General features: G+C 40.7%; 1 protein-coding gene across 1 annotated transcript in view; it reads right to left on the bottom strand.

The window, feature by feature from the left end:
- Positions 1-22817, bottom strand: part of LOC111235153 (zinc finger matrin-type protein 4-like) — a 36504-nt gene extending 13687 nt beyond the window's left edge. The window contains exons 1-3 of the mRNA XM_022763490.1: positions 22732-22817; positions 9145-9261; positions 4380-4472 (exon numbers count right to left, since the gene is read on the bottom strand). Coding sequence (XP_022619211.1) covers positions 4380-4472; positions 9145-9255 — 204 coding nt within the window. The 5' untranslated portion in view covers positions 9256-9261; positions 22732-22817. The remainder of the gene's footprint in view (positions 1-4379; positions 4473-9144; positions 9262-22731) is intronic.
- Positions 22818-23870: the final 1053 nt, after the last annotated feature.

Genomic DNA, 23870 nt, shown 5'->3' with positions numbered 1-23870 from the left:
GTGTCTGTCCCTGCTGTGATCATGTTAAATGCTTGCTCTGCACTGTCCCAGACTCCTCTCCACAAACCAGTTTCCTTCTCCTTCTCCGTTGGTGAAAATATATTTCATTGTGTTTTATTAACGCATGAAGCATTGACTCACGTTGCCAAAGGCAGACAAAGAAAGTTTGTGCTTATTTGTTCATATGTGAGTTTTTGTATGTAAAGTAAAAACAGCTTATCTATATTTATCCCATGATCTTTATTCATGATGGTATCACAGGAGACACGGTGCCCATGAGGACAAGTCTCTTCTCTCCTCTCCTCTCTTCCTTTTCTCTGCTTCCTCCCTTTCACGGGCAATGTGGCGCTGCTGAGATCTTGTTCTTTCCAAATCTCATACCAGGATGAGGAAAATCAGCCACAGCGAGCCAATGTCCCGCAACTGAGTGTTTTTTCTTTTGTTTTTTTTGTTTTTTTTTTTGGCTGAGGACAAAGAGGATGAGATGATTCTCTGTGGCAGCCTTCAGTGGTCTCATCTGTCAAAGCCCACTGAAAAGTAAAAGAAGCAGTCGACAGAGATGGGACTGGAACACAAAGAAGTATCTACTTGAAAGTAGAAGGCAAGGCAAATCGTGTTGCTCAATGACAGATGTTACACCAGGGATTTAGTGACAGCGCGGGGAAAGTTTTAAACAACCTCAAGCGCGTGTGGGTGACTGACATATGAGTAATTGTCAGCTCATTACAGCTGCCACTCTACTGAACCACTTTAAACAATAAACAGCATCTCTGACTCACTGTTTCCCTCCATCGCCCGTCTCCGCTGAAAGTTATGAACCTTTTCTGTTTCTTCATTTTCTTGATTTCTAGAGTTCTACCATCGCGCATTTCAGTCTTCCTCTCCGTATTTTGTCCCCGACTGTCGCTACCTGTCGCACCTCACGCATCTGTTGAGGCTGATTTGCATGCGACCTAATTGTTGTGTGCGTTTCTGTTTGCGTGTACACATGCTGCATGTATGCCTGTTTATCTGCTGCCTGACAGTGATGTCTGTATCACAGAATATTTTGTGTTTGGGTGGCTTCATCCTGCTCATGCACCTAACAATAGACTCCTAATTAGCTGTGTTTATCTTCCTCTCCTTCTGTTTTGCTTTCTCTCTGCTCCTCCTTTACTTCTCCCACTGCTCTGTGTCGAGGCGCTGTGGGAAACATGGCTAAATATACACATGGAGCAGCACAGGGAAACAGACACTTTCATTTTGGAGTTTGAAAAAAAAAGCGCTGAAAGTGTAAATTGAAAGGAGCGACAGTGCAAATATAGCATTAGAGGAAAATAAAAGGCGAGGAAATATAGCATTTTGTTATCTCTTGCCCTTTGCGCAGGTAGAGAACTGCACAGAGAGAGATGGGAGAGAGAGAGAGAGAGAGAGAGCAAGGTGGAGAATACGGGAGAAAAACGAATCAAGCCCCCTCCCCTTTCATCTGGGAGCACCTTTACGACCTACTTTCTCTGTGTTTGTTCTGTGACAAACACTTTCACCTACACACAAATGCACAAACCTTAAGGCATAGCATTTTTACACTGGGTAGACGCTGGCATTTTATTCACTGCGCGAAAATCGCTTTCTGCTGTTCCCATTGGACTGCACCATGTCAATCAGAACGAGAACACAGGGGCGAAAACACTAAGATGTAGTGCAGAGAAATGACGTGCAAAACTTCCCCTGGGATGAAAAAAAAAAGAAAAAAGGAAAGGGATGAAAGTAGAGAAGTTTATCCCAAATTGAACGGTGAGAATTTCATCTCTGGAGAACTGTTCATCTTACATGGGTTTTCTAGCATTGTCAGATAATCAATGTCACATCTCTGTGTGAAAGGTTATGAACAAAGTGCTAGCTGTAGCGCTCACAGTATGTTACATTACAGCAGATGAGGCGAGTGTGTGTGTTTGTGTGTGTGCGCGCGCGGTCTATTTGTGTGTGTGTTCAGTGTCCCATATGAAGTGAAAGCCAGGAGGGGCTGAGTCATGTCTTATTCACTTAGGGAGACAGATGGAGACGCAGGTGTGTAGATTTTCGACAGTATGTGTGAGTGTGTTTGTAAACCCACGTCCCCTTCACATGCCTACTTCATGAGTGCAGTGTGGTGTGTGTCTCCCGCCTTTTTACATTTTATTGTACAACTTGAAACATGGTTCAACTAGCTGGGTAAAAAGAAACAAAAACAGGTGCCCATTTCGAGTCTTACATTACAAGATCATTTCCAGTTTGTCTGACATTTCAGGTTGCTATGGATTTGTGGTGGCAAATTATAAATTTTGTTCCGTTTGTTGCTTGAAAAATGTTATTTACTAATTATTTTCTTTTAGAGTGGACACATGCTGCCAGTGTGCTCCGCCAGAATTGCTTGTTTGTAAGTTGTGGGGGTTTTTATGAAGCTGTTCGATCATCAAACACTGAAAATGCTGTCATTTTCCGAAAACCAACAGCCTGACATTCCCGCCCGTTTCTCGCAACGATTACCCAAGTGTGCTGAGGTGAGAGAGTAACCACGATTTGAACTTCTCTCTCAAGTTCTTTTTCTTTATTCTTTCCACAACTATCTCTGTTTGTTGTGTGCAAACTAGTGCAACACTTAAAAATGCCTTCCAGGAGAGACTGTCTAAAAATGTGTGTTGTTATCCAACCATTCCAGCAATTATCTTGCCTCTGTGCTCTCCCTGACGGCCAGCTTTTCACTCCACCTGTGTGGCCATTACGCTTAGCTGTAAAGAATTTTGTTTTCCTGACCTGGTTGCACAAAAGGTTGTATGAACTAGTTATTTTGGAGTGTAATCCAACGCTTAATGGCTTACAGTTCAGGACTGATCTCATTTTTGCTGTGTGTGTGTGTGTGTGTGTGTGTGTGTGGGGGGGGGACCAAGTCATTTTCACAAGACAACAAAAAACATTAATCTATCAACACGCTCAGTCTAAAGCAGTAACCCTGTACAACTGCCTGCTCGGTATTGGTCCACAAACATCTGACCAAAACAGATAACTCCTACCCCACTTGGTTGTTCTGACTCTGTATATGTGAAACTGTTAATCTGGCTCTGTCTTTATGCTTTAGCCTCGCTGGATTTAATTGAAGGAAACTGAAATAACTTTAACTTCTTTCCTTTGAAGATGTTTGCTTGTAGCCCCAAACATTATTTGTTAGAGTTTTAAACTTTGCATTGCTCATTTGTCAACTGCAACCTGAATTTACTAACATTAGGGACGCTTGCAAACATTTTAGTTCCTTAGTTTTTATTATGAATTTCCTGCCAGTGGAGGACAGAGGGTCATTGCCGCACTGAGGTAATTGGCCCTGCATTACGGCCCAAGGTCTTGGCTCTGGCACTGCACTGTTTTTGGAGACGCTCCACCTCTTCCCCTCCTCCTTTCTCTCTCTCTCTTTCTCTCTCTCTCTCTCTCTCTCTCTCTCTCTCTCTCTCTCTCTGGCATAGCTAGATTTGTCAGTTAATTTGATAAACTTTATTTTTCCACCAGCTGTGTCCTCATTTTGTGTATTGTATGTATTTTGTGTGTATGTGTGTAGTATGCCATGTGGGAGCAATAGGCTTGCCAGATAAATAGGGCACACAGTGTACTATAGTAAAGCTCCCTCTTCACAATAGTCTATTACGTTCACATTTCTTTTCACACACAAAAACAGATGCAAGCATACAAAGACCCACAAACCCAAAGTCAAAATTTAATCAACTGCAAAATAGTAGTTGTGCTTCATGTTGGAAGCCTAACAATTCACTGTGGATGCAATTGCAACCTCAGCATTTGCTACAATTGCAGAACAGGGCCCTAGAAATACACAAACACAATGGCCCACCTACACCAAACACACACACACACACCAACACACAAACATTGGTGCTGCACTGACCTCCCTAGCCATGGCCTGCAATAGTCAGATATAGAGCTGCTTGGCGGCATCTGCCACCAGTAAATCTTACCAGAAACACCACAGCTAAGGCATAACCTCTCTTGGGAGAATGATAGCACACAACTGCTGACAGCAGATCAAACAAATATTCCCATGAGCACTTGGCTGCAATGGGCAAGCCTGAGAGAGGAGAGGCCTAGTTAAAGATTAGACTGAGGCAAGTCAGCTCAACTCAGGTTTTTGCCATCTACATACATGACAACATGCTGCAAATTCACTCAAAATTTCATCATGCAAATAACTGTCCTTCCACAAACATCTACGCTTTGATCACACTGCAGAGTGGGTCATTTAGTTCATTAATGAATCTTAAAAGTGAGAATCAAGTTAGAAATATTCATTTGAGGTGAGAAAATGTACTTTGTGTGTTATGCAACACAGACACAGAAACACACACTCGGTGAGAGCATACTGGGTTATCTGGCCTCAGTCTCTTGGAAGGTGGTCCTCCATCTTCTGGGTGAAGCATGTAGAACAGGCGTACCTTGTTGGCATGTTTCTTACTCTGAGAGAGAGAGAGAGAGAGAGAGAGAGAGAGAGAGAGGGAGAGTAAGAGTCTCAGCCAGACACTGAACTTTATTTCATCAAGTGAGCCAAGTGGAGAAAAAAATCAATGACTGTCACTCCACCTTGACAACTCGCTCTGAGCTTTTATCTCTATTTCAGCTGATGATGCTAGCAGACATTTTGCCCCCGGCTAGGTGACTAATGGCCCGGGCCTGCCTCAGCTTTCTGGCAGCCCTGAGTAAGATGTTGGATGGGGAAAGTGGTGGGGGGTTGACGACTCTTAACTTCACCTTCACACTCTGGCATGGTAAACTTCCAAAGGAAGTGAGGGAGTCATTTGGATGGATCGAATTACACCAAAATTGAAATAATGATATCCTGCTTTCTTATAAAATAGGAATCTTCTTATGGAGTCAATGATATTAATATTAGACTACTGAGTAGATATTAGTAAAAGCAGAAAATAGGGATAGGGATTAGTTTGTATATAAGTGTACTGTTGATGAGTTGTTGTGCTGGTTACACATTTGTAACACTATAAACCTATAACCCATAACAGGCAGAAATATACAGTAGTGTCTATGGAAGGACAGTAACAGTGAGCTGTTCTTGAAGCTGCTAACTGTCACTTGAATGCAGAGCAATGGAGATCACTGGACATACTGTGTGTTAAAGACTAGCGGGCGTGTGTGTGTGTTTAGACAGCTCTGTGTGTTTGTGTATAAGGTTGACGCAACCATCTTGCTCCATACAGATCATTTTATTGACATGCTCTGACCTTCACTCCTTCCTACTATGTAGCATCTATTATTATGTATAAATTCCACTGCTGCTGCAATTTCCCAGAAGCAAATGTTGACACTGTCACAGAGATTATATTTTTACTGCCATATATGACAGACTGCAGGGATACAAGTCAAGATTATGATGATAAAAAGCATCAAGGGAGAAAAAAATTGTGAAACTCTGGATTGATGAGAGATGGATGTGATTAAATAAGAATGAGACTATTTCTCAAATGTGTTAAGATGGCTTTATCCAGAACCAGAATTCCCTGTCAGGGAATCACTTTAGTGTTTAAGCCGTAGGATTTGTGGAATTACATTGTTTAGATGAAGATGTACTTGCGAGTGTATATCATGGCTGAGCAGCACACAAAGAAAGCGAACAGGAGACTCTGACAAGACACTGTACTTGCTGCTCCAGTGCTTAGATTGGATCCTCTGCCCCAAGGACTAGAAAGCCCCCCCCCCCTCCTCTACCTCACTTGCCTCCTCACTTGTCAGACTACTTTAATGCATTTTGTCAGTGCTTGTGTGTGTGTGTGTGTGTGTGTTTGTGTGTCTTAGTATATGCTTGTGTTTATAGGTGTATAAATGGTCATGTAGTTGATGGCTCTGGGATAGAGGCTAAAAGCAGGACTTTGTGTCACCATGGTTACCCTGCACTGACCCTCAGTGCTCACCCTTCTCTAATGGCCTGTGCGCATCTCTCTGTCTCTTCTTCCTCTGTTTTTGTGAGTGTCAAATCAAATTGAAGGAGACAGACAGGTTAGAGGATTTTATAATCTCCACCACATCATCCTTGTGTGTTTATGTATGCCTGCAGAATGTATCTCACTCACATGATCAAAATCACATCCTTAATGCCAAGCAACCTCACAGTGACTGACAGTGGTGTGTATTGACTCTCTATGGGGCATGGTTGCAAATTAAATATAAGACAATCTGTGAAGATGCTAAAACGTTTGTCTTGCTCATAGTCCATCGATGAGTTATCCTCGTGTTAGCTTATGGATAGTTGTTAGCTAGCTAGCTGTTGTTGCTAACTGTTGTAACTAAACAGTGGAGGTGCACACATTATGCTTAAAGGAGACCTATAATGCTTTTCATTATTTTCTATCCTATATACTGTATATATAATGTTGCAATGTTTGATGCTCATTTCAACGTCAGCTCATTGTTTCTTTATACAGTCATCCACTCCAAGCTCAGCCTGTTCACACAAAACCATCTATTTGAGTAGTATTATAGGTATTTCATATACAACAGAGGTTTAGTTTACAGTCGTTTGGCAACAGCAGAATAACATTTTACTCTGGGATGTCACGATAGTAGAAATTCCATAGTTAGTACCAATACCAGTGAAATTCCATTATTCTTGATACCAAATTTCATTGAAAAACAGAAAACAAAAGTACGCTAACACACACACAATACGCTAACACACACACACACACACACACACACACACACACACACACACACACACTATTGCCTACTCACATTATGAGCTGTCGCTATGTTAGCCTATATTAGCCTTTGTCTTGCATTGTGTGCGGAGCTTTGCTACGACAGATGCCAGCTGTCACAAATAATAATGGTAACATGACAAGACATGAACATTTTTACGACATGGTTAATAAGTTAACAACTAAAACTCCCTCCCTCCCTGAATTCTGCACAGCTCTGAATGCCTGTCTTTGAGGTGTTTCCTCCTTTCATTCAAAATGCTCTGTATATAACTTGTCCCTGATGATCAACGTCAAATACAAAATATCTCCATATACCAGTCTTTTACTTTACTGTGCCTGCCTTCTTCTTCTCGTCAAGTAAGGTTATTCTACCACAATCCTCAGTCGTGGAAGAATCACATCTCCAGTACCTATGACATCTACTGTACGCTACTGTAGAAAAACAAGTGCCGTCTCATTTTCAGAATTTTGTCATCAACTTCATACTGAAGTATCTGTTCTTATCACATTCCTATTTACTAGCAACATGAGCCTCTGTATTTCCTGACATTTTCCACTTCAGTTTTCATTTTATTGTATTTCCCACATGTAGAACTATTAACAGGGGCATATATGGAAAGGTTTTTAGGCATGGATTATGATTGAAAGACTGAATCCACCGTTATATCAAACAATAAGCAGGTAAGGGGCGAAATATTTACTGAACAGAGATGTCCTGCTCTAGTCTTTGTTGCTGCCGATGTTCTTACTCTCCACTCTCATATTCTGGATGGGATTCAGGCTTGAATGTCTATGGATGGATTTTTAGCAGTTGCAAATTCAAACTAGTTTTAGTTACTAGTTACTTAGTTTGTTTTCTGAACCTCCACACTTTTTAAGAAGAGGAAGCAGTGCTCACCATCTTCACGAGTGACACTCATTTTGTCTCCCCTTTTGTTGCTGCAACACACCTGTTAAATGATTTGCTGTTTGTGACTCATAGCACGCACCATTATCAAGGGATATGATGGGTTAGGTTTATGAACTAGGGAGGGAGCAAGCTTGGTGTTTATTCATGCAGCCATGAAACTATCAGGACTTTCTATATTGCTGTTGATGATCAGCAGTACACATCCCTATTGTTTTAGCGCCCAGGCCTACTTTTAAGGAGGCCCCCAGCTAACATTGCCTGTTTCACTGAATGCATAACATGCAGTTGGAGATAAATATGGACTTTTTTTGAACTATGAATCATGCAAAACTACTCTAGTAGAGTCCCAAAATAAAAATATAGAGCATTGTTTTGTTTTTTTTGGCAGTTACCAAAAAGCCTCAGGTGGACTGGAATAATTTGCATAGAAAAACCAGGATGGACTGCAATCAGATTCATGATCTGGCCAATGGACACGCATATTTCTGTGAGAAATGTAAATTAAATTGTATTAAATAGCATCTGGGGCCTCCAGACGCTGGACCTGCTTCCAAAAGGCTCCTGGACCCTGGAGTCCTCTGTAATTCATCCCCCAAAATAATACTCCTTTCTTTAGCCTTTTGTTCTCGTCTTATGCAAAACATTTTCAGTTACCCTGTGCATGAAATGTGCTATTGTGAAGTGAAGTTGCCTTTCCTTACTATTTACCCTTATTGAATCTAACACGCAAAAAAAAAAAATCCTTGCCTTCAAATTATTTCTTGCGTCGTCTCTTTGATCTACTGACCTCTACAGAGAGCCTTTGTAAAGGGTGACACTGAGGACATGCAGTGACTCATGCAGTTCACGTTTGTCTGCACAACTCAAAGCTGTGTGTTTTTGTTAGAGTTGTTCAGAGACAGAAATAGATTACTGTCAGGTGGATGTGGTTGGTACACATGCCTTGGAGACGCATACACACTGTCATTGTCCTTGCTTAATTCTCTCAAGATAAGGGCCTAGTCCTCATTAGTTTGCTTGTTAATCTCAGCTGTGTCTTGTAATCAACGACGACCTCAATGCAGAACATGCAAGGAAGTGCACATGCACGTGTCCGTGTGCACCCACGCACACACATGCATATATCCTAGTTAAATAATGCACAAGGCTGATTATTTAATGGACATTCATTAAATTACTCTCAGGGAGTCTGCTGAGAGGTAGACTACATTAAAACAAAAAGTGCATATGTGTGTTTGTTTGCTTGCAAGTGACTCGCATTACCATGCTGCATTAAGTCAATGTATAATGGATGAGCACTGTTTTGAACGGCACAAGCACAAATTGGTACAAATAAGGCTGATGCAAAGTGTACAGTGCAGAAATCTGCCTGTCAAAGCAGTAATCGTAGCAGCATTTTTTTTTTGTTTTGTGCAATCATTTCTGTTTGTGTCCCTCTATTCGCGTTGTGTGCCAAAAAGAGGAAGCAGAGAAAAATCCTCCAAACCTGAGCAAAGACGGACTCACCTCATAGTGAGCGGTGCGCTGGGACTCGGAGATGAGCTGGGCATTGCAGATGTTACAATAGCTCTCTGTGAATAAGCCTCCATCCACGACGCCCGCAGACTTCATCTTCATCTGAGACTACACAAACACACACACACACACACATACACACACACATGCCCAGACATACGCAAATATGAACATGATTAAAATTCAGAATGGAATAAAATGTCAGTGAACCTTACAGTGTGCATTAGAGGTGCAGGAGCATGCATGTATCTCATTTCGATTCAGAAATACTTTTCCTTCTGAATGACAGACTCATCATGACAGTTCAGCCCAAAATATGTTGATCCTCTCTGTCAGAACATCCTGTCATTGATGAGTTTGGCTCCAGTCTTGGAAACACTGCCCTGAGGCTCTGGCTCCAGTTTCTACATTTTACTTAGCAATAAACTTTTTAAATATATACACATATATATTTTTGGAATAACCCAGAAACACTGAACATGCAGCTAGAAGCGGGGGAACTTAAATTGTTTGAAAACCATAATTGACATATATTCCATTAGAGAGTAAAATGTAATTAAAAGTTTATATCTATGAAAAGTATATGTACCCATTGTAAAGAACAGGCCCTTTCAAGGTGTTGAAACATTAATGATACATTAACGTGTTTATAAGCATGTTAATGTTGTAGTTGGTCAAATCTAAACCTAATCTTAACCAGTAACTCCACCAAACAAATGAATGTAGTGCAGTAAACGATACAATATTTTCCTTTGGGGTACATTGGTGGTGCAGGATGTTAGCATTGTACCACCTCTGGTTTTATTTATACAAATTAAACAAAGTGACTTGAAACAATGTTTAAGATTTTAAGAAAGATTAAGAAACTTGAGTTTTAGATTTCTGGTCGTCTTCTAAGACAAAATATTGTCAGCCATCTTTAAGTTTCTGCTTTGCTGGTAGTTGGTAGGTCTGGAAGAACTGAAATCATGGTGTTAGCACATAAGTGAATAAGACAGGGGACTCTAAAATAAGTCATACTAGCATTCTTATTTGGCCTGGTTTTGCGAACATGTTCATCTCTCCTAGTGTAAAATGAGTTTTTACAACGACTCTGCAGTTTGACCTCTCTGGGGCTCCACTCAACTTTCCAGTGTTATTTTTTTTGCACTGGACTCTAATGAGTAACAATTGCAAAGCCTGTCTTGACAAACTAAATGTGAAATTTTTCATTTCTACATTAAATTTCGCAAACTAAGAAATACCTGAGAACAACCACGCTAATCCTTCAAATGGCAACACAACAAGTAATGATAATGCTGCAAAGTGAACAGTATAGCCAAGAGCAACTTTGTTGAGGGTTACAGTCTCTGAAGTAAACTGTTAAAAGGTCTCCAGCAAGGTTCCCTTGTGAAAACATGGTCAGAAAAGTGTGTTAAAACCTTGTCAGTGCTGGGATTGCCCAACCAGTTAAACCATAGAGACCTGAACATCCCACTGGGAGCCATGGCTCTGAGTTCTTAACAACCTGGCAACAGTGTTTTCTTTCACTTTCATACTGAGTACCGTAATAGAAAATGGTTTAATGATGTGCTCTGGGGTCTTGTGTTCAATTTTCTATTCTCTTCATTATGTGAGCCCTGTAGGCATTGCTTTGACAGGGTAAGGGTGAGTAACGGGTCTGTAGGGAATGGTCCCGGAACATCAACCATTAAACTGGATGAGGTGGTTGCCCCAAGGAAGCTATAGGACTGGGTGTTTGCAGGGGCAAAGAATTTCACAGCTCGAGATACACGGATGCTGCAGAGGTCGGCTCCAGTAACTTTGAAAGAATAGGACCTTTCATCTGGCATGGTTTCCTGAGAATCGCTATGTGAGTGATGAGATCAGACAAAATCTACTCTATGTGTCAGCAGGGAAAAGCAGTGACATTGGTATTCTTTATCTCAAGTCTAGTGTATAATTACCTTTGGCCAATACACTTGCTTAACACTTCCATGCACACACACACACTAACTGTCTCTCTCTCTCTCTCACACACACACACACACACACACACACACACACACAAACCCTCTTTATACGTAAGAGCGCATACACCTTAGCACAATACTGGTAATTACCCCTGTCTGTTCATCTTGTCTGTTTAGTGCACCCGGGACCTTCCAATTAACTACCGACATGCTGTATAGACACTTACTCCATTATCTAATTGAACCCGCAGTGCAACCCACATACATTAAAATTAAATGGCAAAGCAGAAACATCTGATTTAGAGCACCTAGACTATTATCTCCTTTTATGTGTGCTCAGTAAGTTACACGTATCTGTGAGGTATAATAATCATTCTGAAATGCCACCGATGACAAGTTGGAAACTTGTTGTGTCTAGAGGCGTGGATGCATTATAACCTCCGCTATGTGAAGTGTCCTGTGAGACGTGATGGAACAGATAGATTTTGCAAACTGACACATTAAAATTGCTCCCAGAATTTTGTGGCAAGAAAAAGACCTTGCGCTGTCTATCTGGACGTCAGCCAGGCAGAAGTGAGTCTATCTTTTAATCTTCCGGCTAATTAAAAGTGATTGTGACTGCAGAAATATACTTATCTTGCTAATATCTCTATTACCTCTGATTATTACATGCAAGATGGGAGATGTAGACTAATTAATAGAGGCAATCTGTTGGTGAGATTAATGGAATGGCGGGCCCAACGAAGCGAAAAAAGATGGAGAGGCAGATAGTGGCAAAAATAATGAAAGTGGGAGGGAGAAAGGAAAAAAAAAAGGAGGTGGGGAGGAAGGGGGGGTTAATAATTGGTGCACTGAGCGTGATATCTTCATGTTGCATGGGTTTAGAGATCTCAATGGAAATGTGGTTTCATTCCTACCATATCAAACCAGAGCTGCTGTTAAGTGTTGACTGTTAGTGTATGTTTTACTTAAGCATCAATTTCAAAGTGAGTATGAACCACAAATAGGAGTATGTTTTTATTTAGTATCAGGGTACAGTTCAACTTCAGTTCATCTTTTGATTCCCTCTTTATAGGTCAACCGTCTCGAGTTACAGCATAATTTGCATCTTATTTTTCACTCAGACGCACACAGAGGTCACTGAAAACTGTGTAATCAATGATGACAGAACTGTGTAACAAGTGAAGAGAGTTTATACTTTATATAGATGATATGTACGAGCGGAGGCTGATCTCAAGTCAGCTGGCAGGAATTTGATAGCCCTGAAAACCTATTTACTCAATCAGCTTCTGGGTCCTAAGTGAGCACAGAATTTACACCCAAAGTTCAGTCAGAGACACTTTCGTCAAAGAACTGATCATTTGAAAATTTTTTAGATTTACAAGATTTTACATATAGATTTGGTGGGAAAGGCTCTTCTCTTTGAGGGAGCCCTTACGCCGTGTGCATAACTTCACACATTATCAGATTAACAGAGATTGAAGGTCATCCATTCCAGTGGAGGATGCGTGAAGGACAGTGACTGTTCTCTCTACTTTATGCTTTTCCCTGCGTCCTTATCTTGTTGTGACCTGAACTCTTAGAGCGTGAGTAAACCCTTCAAAATAAGATGAACATTAAAAGTGAGAAAAAACTCTTTCACACCTTAATGGTGCACAGAAGTAACTGAGCCCTGCCCACACCAAAACTGTGACACAAACAGCAAAGCCAAAATGGTTCTCATGGGAAATAACCAAAAATGAACTGTAGCATTAGTCCAGGGAGAGCACTGATGTCGCGCCTGTATTAACTGATCAACATCAATCACAGCTGGGTGGCTAGTAATGTCCAACTCAGATTCTATAGCGGTTATCGTGACCAAAATGTGACGCATGTGACAGAGTTTTTCGTACATCTAATCTTCATCTTATTTTGTAATCCAAAGGTTTCAGGATATCGCAACCTCATATTGTTAGACAACGGTTCACTGTTTAGCTTCAATTATGGCTGTTGGTGTGTAGATGGAGCCACTACTATCCTCTGTAGCTAGGGAACCCACGGTCTTAAGGATGCAGTGAAGAAGAAGAATAACTTGGAGTGAACTACACAAACACAGGTCTAGTCAAGGTTGAGTGAACGAGGGGAAAGGGCATCAATCATCGTTTTCTCCTTGGTGCCAAGCTTACAATAAATACCTCTGCCTGAGACATCTGAACTCCTGCTGATCGTTTTTTTCTCCAGCTCAAAAAATTTCAACCACATAAGGATTTTGCAATATTTGATTCACAATCTGATGACAGTTGGTGGGTTGTCTGCTTATGTTGCCAAGCTACTGTCAATCAAATTAATATACACCCACACAGTCCTGATGAAGCAGATTAGTATTATTGTAAACGCCTACGTCAACTTAAAATTTGAGCATGTAGTTGTGGGTATTTAATGAAAATCGGAGGATTCTAAGGTAAAGGTAAAGATTACATGAGTGGTGCTGAAGAATTAGTGAGGTGGAGTCACTGAAAATATATATGTAAGTGAGAAGTGACTATATATATATATATATATTACTATATATATATATATATATACACACAACATCAACAAATGTCTAACAACAGTTCAAGTGAGGACAGAGATGAGTATTATACACAAACAGTAACTCAAATTAAAAATAAAAAAGCTCCAAACTCAGTTAGACAGAGGATTGCAAAAAGTAGACAAGTCTTAGTGAGAGCATGAAAGCCTGAGGCATCTGAAGACAGGATGAACCTTGAGGGGATTCTCTTTTAAGACCACATCAAGTATTTAACATGGATGTGAACTCTGAGCCCTCCCAGTAATCTCTGCCTCTGGCCCACCATTCATTAAAAAGCTGGCATTGAATTGGACGTTCCTTTTTTTTTTTTTGTTCTTTTCTAATAAATGGAACCACTTAGACTGTTGTCTGTCGCCTGGGCTTAGAATATTAATTAGTTTGTAATATTACTTGCAATTAGATAGCGTTGTACTAAATGAAAGCCCTATTGAGATATAGTGTAATGTGTTACCCAAACTGGGAGCTTCAGACTGCTACTATTACAAATATATTCTCAGTTCTCTTATGGCCTGAAAACATACCTTTATTGGTAAAAATGAGAGAAATTTGTTCCACACTTTGTAGAGGACAAGAGTGAAAGACACACACAGAGTGACTGAGGGATAAAGAGAGAGAACAGCAGGTGGTTGGGGCAGCAGGGTGTCTTTTAAGTTCCCACCTTCCTTCCCTCCCTCCTCAATCTTTCCATTGCTGTGTTGGCGCTGTGAACTGCCTATTCCCCTCTTCCTCTTTCTGCACTCACATTTTTATAGTTCCCATTTCATTTGAAATAAAGTGCTGCTCTGATTTAACTGTCAAATTATGCATACAGATGCTGAAATATTGACATCAGCCTGTGAGCCAATGACCTGTCTAATGAGTCACTAGTGGGAATAACAAGAGAAAGAGTTGCAGGGTTAATAATATGGAACCCTATATCGCAAAGGCACTCTACTGCGTCACTTTGATGTTCCACATTACAATTTTTTCCCTGTTTCAGTCTTGGTAATGTAATCTTTCTGAACACCGCCCTCCCCCCCTTGCTCCAAGATTAAAAGCCCTCCCCTTTGTACAGTAGCAATCAAAGGTACTAGACTGAGGGAATAAAGTCTTCAAAGGAGTTGGAGCCAGACTCTGAATCCAAATCCACCTTCACTCTGTTTGCACTGCAGGAGCTCACTTTGTACTATTCTCGCTAAATACTGCAAACTGCAAACATACCCAAACTCAAACATAGTCAGGGCACAAACACAGTCTCATATGGGAACTGTGGAATATAATAAACGAAGAGCAAAAACCCAGCGATCCAAAATAAGTGACACAAAATTTGTGATTAGAGTTACTGTCTGTTGACGATTGGTTATTTCAACCTAGTTGTTTCAACCTATGTTTCTGTGTCTCTTCCTGTAGACTTAAGGTACAGAAAAATACACACTTAATGCCAAGGTCAGGTCACACACTGATCCCTGTGTGTGTGTGTGTGTGTGTGTGTGTTTGTGTTTGTGTTTGTGCATGCGAACACACACATTTTTTATGACTCTTTCTCTCCCTTTGCTCACTGCTTGTTGTGCCCCAATTTCTATTTTGGACGTAATTCTCCTCTTTGAGTTGTGTAGGGAGCATCTTGATATTGACTTTCAAAAATAGTCACACGCTCACATAATGCTTCTCATCTCTCTGTCTCCCTTTCCTCAGTTCTTCTACCTCCCTTCTCTTCCAGTGGTGGAAATATGGCCTTGAGGGCAGAGATTATTCATGAGGAATGGTTTAGGCTAGACTTATATTCTCTTGGGAAAGAAGCAAGATAAGCTATTATATTATGCACCTTACTACTGGAAAAAATTGCAATGCATCTTGAAGTTAGAGACACTCATTCCTCCGAGGGGTACTTGCTGATATTGTTTATATTCAAGATGGGTGTATATATTCATCCTTGGCTCTCGCATACAAAAAAGATCACGATCTTAATGAGACTTTCTGATTAAATAAACATGCAGACATTCATGGTTCCCAGATGTTATATCCCACTGAATGTAGTGATACCCTGAATTTTGTTCCTGCACCACCATGAGGTACAAATTTATTGGTTTTGAGTGAAATGTGTCAAAAACAATTGGAAGGATTGCAATGAATGTTTTATACACACAGTCATGTCCCTCTCAGGATTTGAAGTGTGATAACTGTGCTGGCCATCTTAGTTTTCAATTAGCCTCTTAATCAATTTCCTTGCAACTAATGACATTTCCGTCATCTTCGGTTGTACTTTATGCTTAGTGCTAATTAACAAATGATAGCATGCTAAACAAAGATGGCGAACATGTTGAACATATACCTGCTGAAAATCGGCACGTTAGCAATGTCATTGTGAGCATGGTAGCGTGGTGATGTTGGGATTTAGCTCAAAGCAGCAGGTCGTAAGTGAGGCCTCACAGAGCTGTTAGCATGGCAGCAGATTGATTGACTGAGGTGAGATACGAGAGTATCTGTCCAGCTTACCATCACAGCTTGTTGAGTTTCTACAGTCCAAAAGAACATCAAGGGATGGGGGATAAATGAGATCAAACAGGAGGACCCAGCCAGTAATATCTTAGGGCAAGGAGGTTTATAAGGCAAACTATTCATCTCATGTATTTAGACTTTATGACTTCTCTGCCTTTATGAGACCTTTCTATTCATGAGGATAGTGTGGTACTTTTATCTCTGAAAATCTCTCTCCCCGGGCCATTAGTTGTTAATGGTATTAATAGCAGAACTGTTGCTTTAGGCCACAGTATGGATTCATTAGAGATTGAATAAAGACCATTATCCAAGTTTTCCCAGTTTAACCGAGCACATCTCCGCCCTCCAATGTCTGTCTGGGTGTGTGCGCGTGTGTTCAGTAACAGACTCTAAGGCATACTGAGTTAATGGTGGGAGACAAAAGGTGGCCTGAAGTTTGAATGGGGGTGGTTATGTTACTGTAACATATGGGGGATGCGACGCTGGATGGCAACAAAACTGTTTGGGTCTGTCTGTTCCATTAGCAACTAATTGCACAGTTTTTAAACTCTTGGTACATTTTGCCTTATGCTCTTATTGTGTTTAGTTTAACTTTCCTGATAGTTTTCATCTTCACATTTTCCCCTTGAAAGCTTTAGGGCATTATAGACTAAACAGTAGTCTTGGTTTTTGCACGAAAACACCTACATTCAGTACGTAAGTGTACTAGACCTGAGACTGCAGTGATGTCAGAGCGTCGCCTGAAGAGCCAATAAAAGCAAGAAACATGGTATTGAACTGATCACAAAAGTACAAGCTTCAAGGATTCTGGCTGTTGGCAGCAACATATTCGTCTCAGTATAATACACATGCTACCATACACACATCTGCCCTCTTTGGTAGGGAGTGAGTGGAAAGGGGATCAGAGCAACGAATAGTAATATAAGAATTCAATATTTTCATCAATATATTTTCCTTAACCCAAACAAAGGCTCACACATGAGCAGTATTATACTTTATTTCTAAGTACAGTATGTGTCATACTTGTGAGCAAAGCTGAGATGGAGCAAACAGATTTCCCATGAGGCAGCGTGCACCTGAACACACAAGACATGCATTACCTAAGAAACTGAGCTGGAATGAGACATACAAAAAATAAATCCAATTCAGATATTGGAAACAAGAATAAGAGGTGTAAAAGAAATCAGGCATAAAATTGCAATGAGTGGAACAACTGAAGTGACACAAGCCAAATAATATTTGTAATGACTTTCCACTCACCATATCTCTCCATCCTCGCTCGCTCTCACTCTTCTTTCTCTTTGTCTCCACTATTGAATTGATATGACTGCAGCATCTAATTAGCAATATGACAATTTTCATCTTACTAATTAGTAAAATAAGCCCCTTCTTCTGTGGCACAAAAGGCTCAACCAATACGATATGACTCAGTGTAATACATTTGAATACCTGCCGCTTACTGCAAGTCTGGTGCTTTGACTATAAAGCAGGTGTATAAATAGTTTCAGTACAATATGGCTGAGAGTTGATGATGTATTTTGGTCCTTAGGGGACATGTTAACAATTTTCCATGTGGGATTGACTGTCAATCACAGGGCTCCCATTGTATATATGTGTACCTGTGTTTAAGTGTCTGTGAGTGTGATTGTGTGTGTGTTCGTGTATGTTTGCTTGAGTGAATGTAAGCTGCCATGCCTGCAGGGATCCCCACAATAAGCCAGAGGTAAAAAAAAAAACCCAGCTCATTAATGCACCTTTTGTATGAGGTGTGTGCCTCCGCATGTGTATGAGTGCAATATTTTCTTTTACGTTGTTTGTTCATACAAAAGCTAACAAATACACCCTTGATTGCTATTGTAAGCATGACCAGCTGCATATGTAACCATGCTGGAGTAATATATGTACACCAAGGTCAAGGTACAGAAGTGATGAAGGACAATTCCGCTTATTTTCAGGCAGGGCTGGCTGTGACGATCGATTGTGCTTAACTTTCACACTGTACTGATTTTTGTTTATTCAGTTTGCTGGTAGCACTGTTCTCTAAGACAGTGTGAGCAGTATTACAATGAAAGGATTGATTTGAGCTTTTGGGTTCAACTGTTAAGAGTTTGCTTGGCCCTTGAGTGTGTGTTAGAGAACAAGGCTGATCAATGATCAAACAAAGGCAATAAATTCCATGTTGAAAATGACCTGAAAACAAAAGCAACTAAAACTTTGAGCTATTTTAGATTTAGCTGAAGGTAAATCAAATAAGTTCAAATGAGGGGAAAAAAATAATCTGAAAAATGAAACTGAATCAAAAGAGCATCGCTAAAGTTTAAAATAATAATATTCCCACACACACCACCCTATAAACCACTGCCCGTTTCAGTCACATGAACTCTGCCTCCTTTGCCATTTGATTCACAGAATATAATATGTTTTCTATGACTGTGAGTTTGATAAGAGAATCGAAGCTGAAATATTTTGTTTTCTCTCCTAGAAATATTTCCAAGAAAAGCAACAGAGGCCAACAGCCTTCACACGTACAGCTCAGATTCTTCCATAGAGTGGCAAGTTATTTGTTAGAGTTATATGGTCTCCACATGCACACACCCCCCCATCTATAAAGCTAGCTTGCAAGAATATAAACATCATACTGTGCTGTGTAAATTATGACTAAACACACAGTCACACACAAAGAAATATGCTATTGATATGTATGAGCTCAGACTGCATGCTGTGACAGTGCATCACACAAACACTCACATTGGCATGGACTAAATAGGGCATGACCTTGCAGCACGTAGCCTATATAAACAGGAAGCTGTGAGCTATGATCAAGTGTCTGCGCTTTCTTCCACTTGCATCTGGGTCTCAGTGTGTCTGTGAGGACGTTTATGAAGTTTTGAGAAAGCAAATGACTTATTTAGACACATTCAAACAAGGAGAGGAACGTATTCTACATCTGATAAGCATATTTTTCTTTCCTCATTCACTAATGCACCCACAGCACCCAATATACCCGTCTCTCCTTCCCTTATTCCCTCCCTGTTTGGCAGCAGGCCAGTTTCCGAACATGGTGATGGAGCAAAAGAAAATTGATTTCTAAAGAGCTTTGTCGGCTATGCCCGGATATGAAATATGCAACCAGTTATTAGTCTAACACTGATATTAACATAACACGACAGCTGTGTCAAGATATATTTTAAAGATGTCTCTCTTGTTCCCTCCGAGAGATACATGAAATGGGCTAAAAATGCTAAACTACCACTTGTTCACGGCATACCAAATCATTATTACTGCTGCACAATTGTGATGATATCTGCTTTGTTACAGAGAGAAAGACGCACAAAAAGCTCTTTTGAGATGGTTGGCACTGCACTGATGCTGCTATGAGACAGACAGTCAATATCTTGATCATGTACACAGGCACAGCGGGCGTTTTCATATTAGTTATTATGCAGCTATTAATGAATGTACAATAAGAAAGGTCAAATGGCCCACACACTGATGTACATGGACACACACACACACACACATGCTGATGCACCCATGCAAAGACTCACAGGCACACAGTCAGCAGAAAGGTCACAGCATACGGTGTGTGAGAAAAAGATATTTGAAGAAGATGTGCTGCCTGTTGCTATGGAGCACTCCTAGAGGAAAACATATACACACACACACACACACACACACACACACACACACACACACACACACACACACACACACACACACAGAAACACACATCTACACGTGGTGCTCTATCAATCTTAAAGAAACTAGAACAATTGCACGCCTGTGAAATAAACACACACACGTGCACGTATATATGCACTTGCTCAATCAATCCCTGTCCTATTGAACCCTGCAAGGAAGCAGCAGCAGCAGCCACTTCTCAAGAGCATCACTGCCAAAATGATTGCTCTCGCGCTGCGCGTGTGTGCGTGGGTGCGTGTGTGTGTGTGTGTCTCTAATTGTTTGTTTATGTGTGAATATGCATATGCTTTATTTGTATGTATAGAGGGAATGCAGACACTTTTCAAGAACAACACTGCTTCTCTGTTTATTCCTTTAGGATTGTGTAAATTATGCCAGTCGGTTAATCAGATTCCTCCCCAGATGCAGTTCAGCACCTCATGAGAGAAAGACAGAAGAAGAATAAAATAGGCTACTCTTCCTCTAGATGGTTTAAAGCTGGCGGGAGATACACTGCATATGTTCCACTTTATGAACATGCTAATTAACTTGCTTTGTTTTTTCAGTGATTTTTCTTTTTTTTGCTCACCTTAAAAGCTTCACTTTAGAGTATTAGCTCAGAGGTATATAGTGTAGGACATGTCAACTGGCATGAATACAAGCTGTTACAATTACATAACATTACCTTGTCCTGGCTACCACATATTCTACTAAACTTAAAGGGGACAAGACGATGAAACAGACAAAAACATTATCTTCAGTTGTAACTAAATGGAATATGAAACAATAAGTCGGTTTTTAGCAATCAGTCGATCCAGGGAATTGTATCTGGCATCACTTGAGATAATTGATTGATTGTTAGTCATTTTTCCATGATTTGCTGCTTTTCATTGTCTTGCATGACAGTAAACTGAAGAGTTTTGGGTTTAGAATAAGGCTGCAGTCAACGATCAGTCTCATTACAGATCCATCTGCTGATTGTTTCCTTGGTTTAACAATTGTTTGGTCAACATAATGTCAGAAAATAGTGAAAGATGTTTATTGTAATTTCTGTCTTCACATATCATGTTTGATTGTACACTGGATTTCTCTGGGATTTGGAGCGTAATCGTACACAAGACAAAGAAAAAGAGCAAATCCTAACAATTTAGAGGCTTGAATGAGGATATATTTGGCATTTTTGCTTGAAAAATGACTTATGATTAATGAGTTACCAAAATAGTTGCTGCTGTCTGTGGACTCAACAAATCGTTCCAGCTCTGGGTTAGAACTGTTGTTCGGGAACCTTTGATGGAATTCTTTTACTAATTTCTGCCATTTTTGTAGACCAAACGAGTAATTGATTATCTGGCATTTAGTTGCAGCTCCAATATGTTGGATAAGGTGCATTTCTATTCAATTCTATCCTAGCTCTGAGACACCCTGCAACTCTGTCTGCTGCAGTGACCTGATCTCTCGCACTGACTTCTGATCAATAACTGTATGTAAACAGAGTATGAAGCTTCAGCTTAGCACAAACGGTTGGGCTGCAGGTGGAAGAATAGACCCAGTGCAACACAGTGGAAATGGCAGGATATAGACAGACTGTAATGACTGCAGCTTGGGGTTAAATGTCCTTTTCTGAGGATTGAAGTGACGGTGGCATGTGACAACATAAATTAACAGAATTGTTTTACTTTGTGACACTTCATTACATGTGTCTTAGTGAGTGATATTTGATAGCCTGTACACTGTGTGTGTGTGTGTGTGTGTGTGTGTGTGTGTGTGAGAGAGAGAGAGAGAGAGAGAGAGAGAGAGGGAGAGACAGGCAGGCGAGTGCTGTGAAAAGGCCATAAGCTGGTATCATCCTGACACAGACGCCCAGTATGAGGCTGACTGGACATTCTTCCCAAAGTGACAAATACTTGCAATGAGAGGTCTCTCAATGAGATGGATGGGAGCCAGTGAAATGCGATGCAGCTAGTATCAGAACTAATCCATAATAAATCTGGCATATGCATCATTTTCATATTTCACAGAAAGTCATTTACTGAAGGTGGGGCAGAGCTTGGATTTGCAATGGTGTGAAAGTTTCTTGATCATGAGGAAAGTCCCTGCATGTACTTCAAACTACAGCAGGTTGCCAACTTTTTCTAAATTCCCTGAAAAACTACACAGGAGCTGAATTGATTAGTAAATTATTCGAATTGTTAATCGCAAGACAATGATGAAGCACAAACTCAGACCTGGTTTCTCTCTGGTTTCAGCTTTTCCAAGGAAAGCATGGTCTACTTTTCTCTGTCTTTGAGTCTCTGCAAACTGAATATCTTTGGGTTTTGCACTGTTGTTTGGACAAAACAACACCTTTGGGGACCTCACCTTGGATCTGTTCTCAGACTCATCGATTATGAGCTGATAATGAAAATAATCGTCAGTTGAAGCCCACACAGTGAACTAAGCCACATTAGCCCAACACCTCTTGGTCGACACCCTGAGGTAATCTTGGCATCAATATACCCAATATATTAATAGAAAGTGTTGCTTTTATCAGAAATTGTTCTATAAAACGCCAAAAGGACATTATAACCGCAACCAGTGAAACTGTAAGCAGTATATGCTGCACATTAGGAAATGTATATTAAGTCCATGCCTCAGATTTATCCACAGATCAAAAAGAAAAATATCACAAAGTTTGCAGATGTTGCTACAAACTCCACTGACACTCGCATTCCCAGCAGGAATCCCATACAAATATTGAGTTATTTTTTCAAGGTGCGAAAACTTTCGGCGTTCTGCATAAAACAGACGTCAAACAAACCAGCAGTCACAGAATGAGGTCAATACCGGTCAGTAATTCATCTGTTGAACAAAGTCTACTGTCAGTATCTCCCATTCATCTCGGAGTCCATCACTCACCTTGCGCAGAGGCAGTGACACCTCTTCACAAAACCGTCAACCATCCGCCAACTGCCTGTCCTTAATCCTTCAACGCACCTGTGCCGTAAAATCCGTCAAAACTTAACGAGAGACTCGTCAGGCGGAGCGTCCGTGTTAACGTTGATGCTCAATGCAGATATTTTCTTTATTTTTTGTTTTCTTCTTTTTTCTTTTTTTTTTTTAAATCGCGCCGTCCCTTCCAAAAAAGAAATTCCCTCCTCCTCCTCCGCTGCTCTCTGTCGTGATGCGCGTGTCCTCTGGCGACTCTCTGCTCCGTGTAGTAGCGCGGACGGAGGTAGGAAGAAACGGAGCTCTGTTGATATCATCCACTACTACTCCGACCAAAAGGCACGGCTGAGGGAGAACAATAAACAAAGTAAGCTATCCCAGGGAGGGAAGAGGTGGGGGGGTGGAGAGAAGAAGAAGAAGAAGAAGAAAGTGTGAGCAGCCTTCACCGGGATGAATGAGAGACAGACAGACATAGAAACAGACAGACAGACATACAGACAGACAGACAGCGCTCTCAGCTGTGTACACTGAATGCTCGATTTGCAGAGAGAGTGAGTGTGGGAGCACTGGTCGAGTGAGTAGGTTTCCGCGCAGAGCACCCACATGAATTTGTCTTACATAAAAATGCACAGAGAGACAGAGAGAGCGCCCAAATTCCCCGTGAAGTCATCACTGTGATATTGATGTGGTGTTTTTTTCACTGGCTAATTGGTGTTTATGTTGCTCAGGTGTGTGACGACCACCTCGTCACACACAATGGCGTTTTACACTCTCCCATGATGATGTCTGTATGTTAGAGTGGGGACTGAAAGTGTCTCTGGTGCTCAGTATTAACCAAGTTGTACTTCATGGCTTGGTATGGTATTGTACGTTTCTGCATGATTTTCCCAGCATGCATTGGAATCAAGACAGGAAAGAGTCCTGGACAGGTCGTCATGGATTCATATCATATTCCTAAAGGGATTTAGATTGAATAATTCTCCTGTGGTATTTTTCTTTAACAAAGTCTAAAATATGAATTGTGCTATTGATCTAAATGTTAGAGTGGTGAAACAACTAGTCCATTGACAAAAAACTTATCACTCATTTTGATAATTGATTAAACATTT

The sequence above is a fragment of the Seriola dumerili genome, unplaced genomic scaffold (genome assembly GCF_002260705.1).
Source record: "Seriola dumerili isolate Sdu_G_001 unplaced genomic scaffold, Sdu_1.0 BDQW01000478.1, whole genome shotgun sequence".
NCBI classification, from domain to species: Eukaryota; Metazoa; Chordata; class Actinopteri; order Carangiformes; family Carangidae; genus Seriola; species Seriola dumerili.
This window is presented reverse-complemented; position numbering and strand designations above follow the sequence as displayed.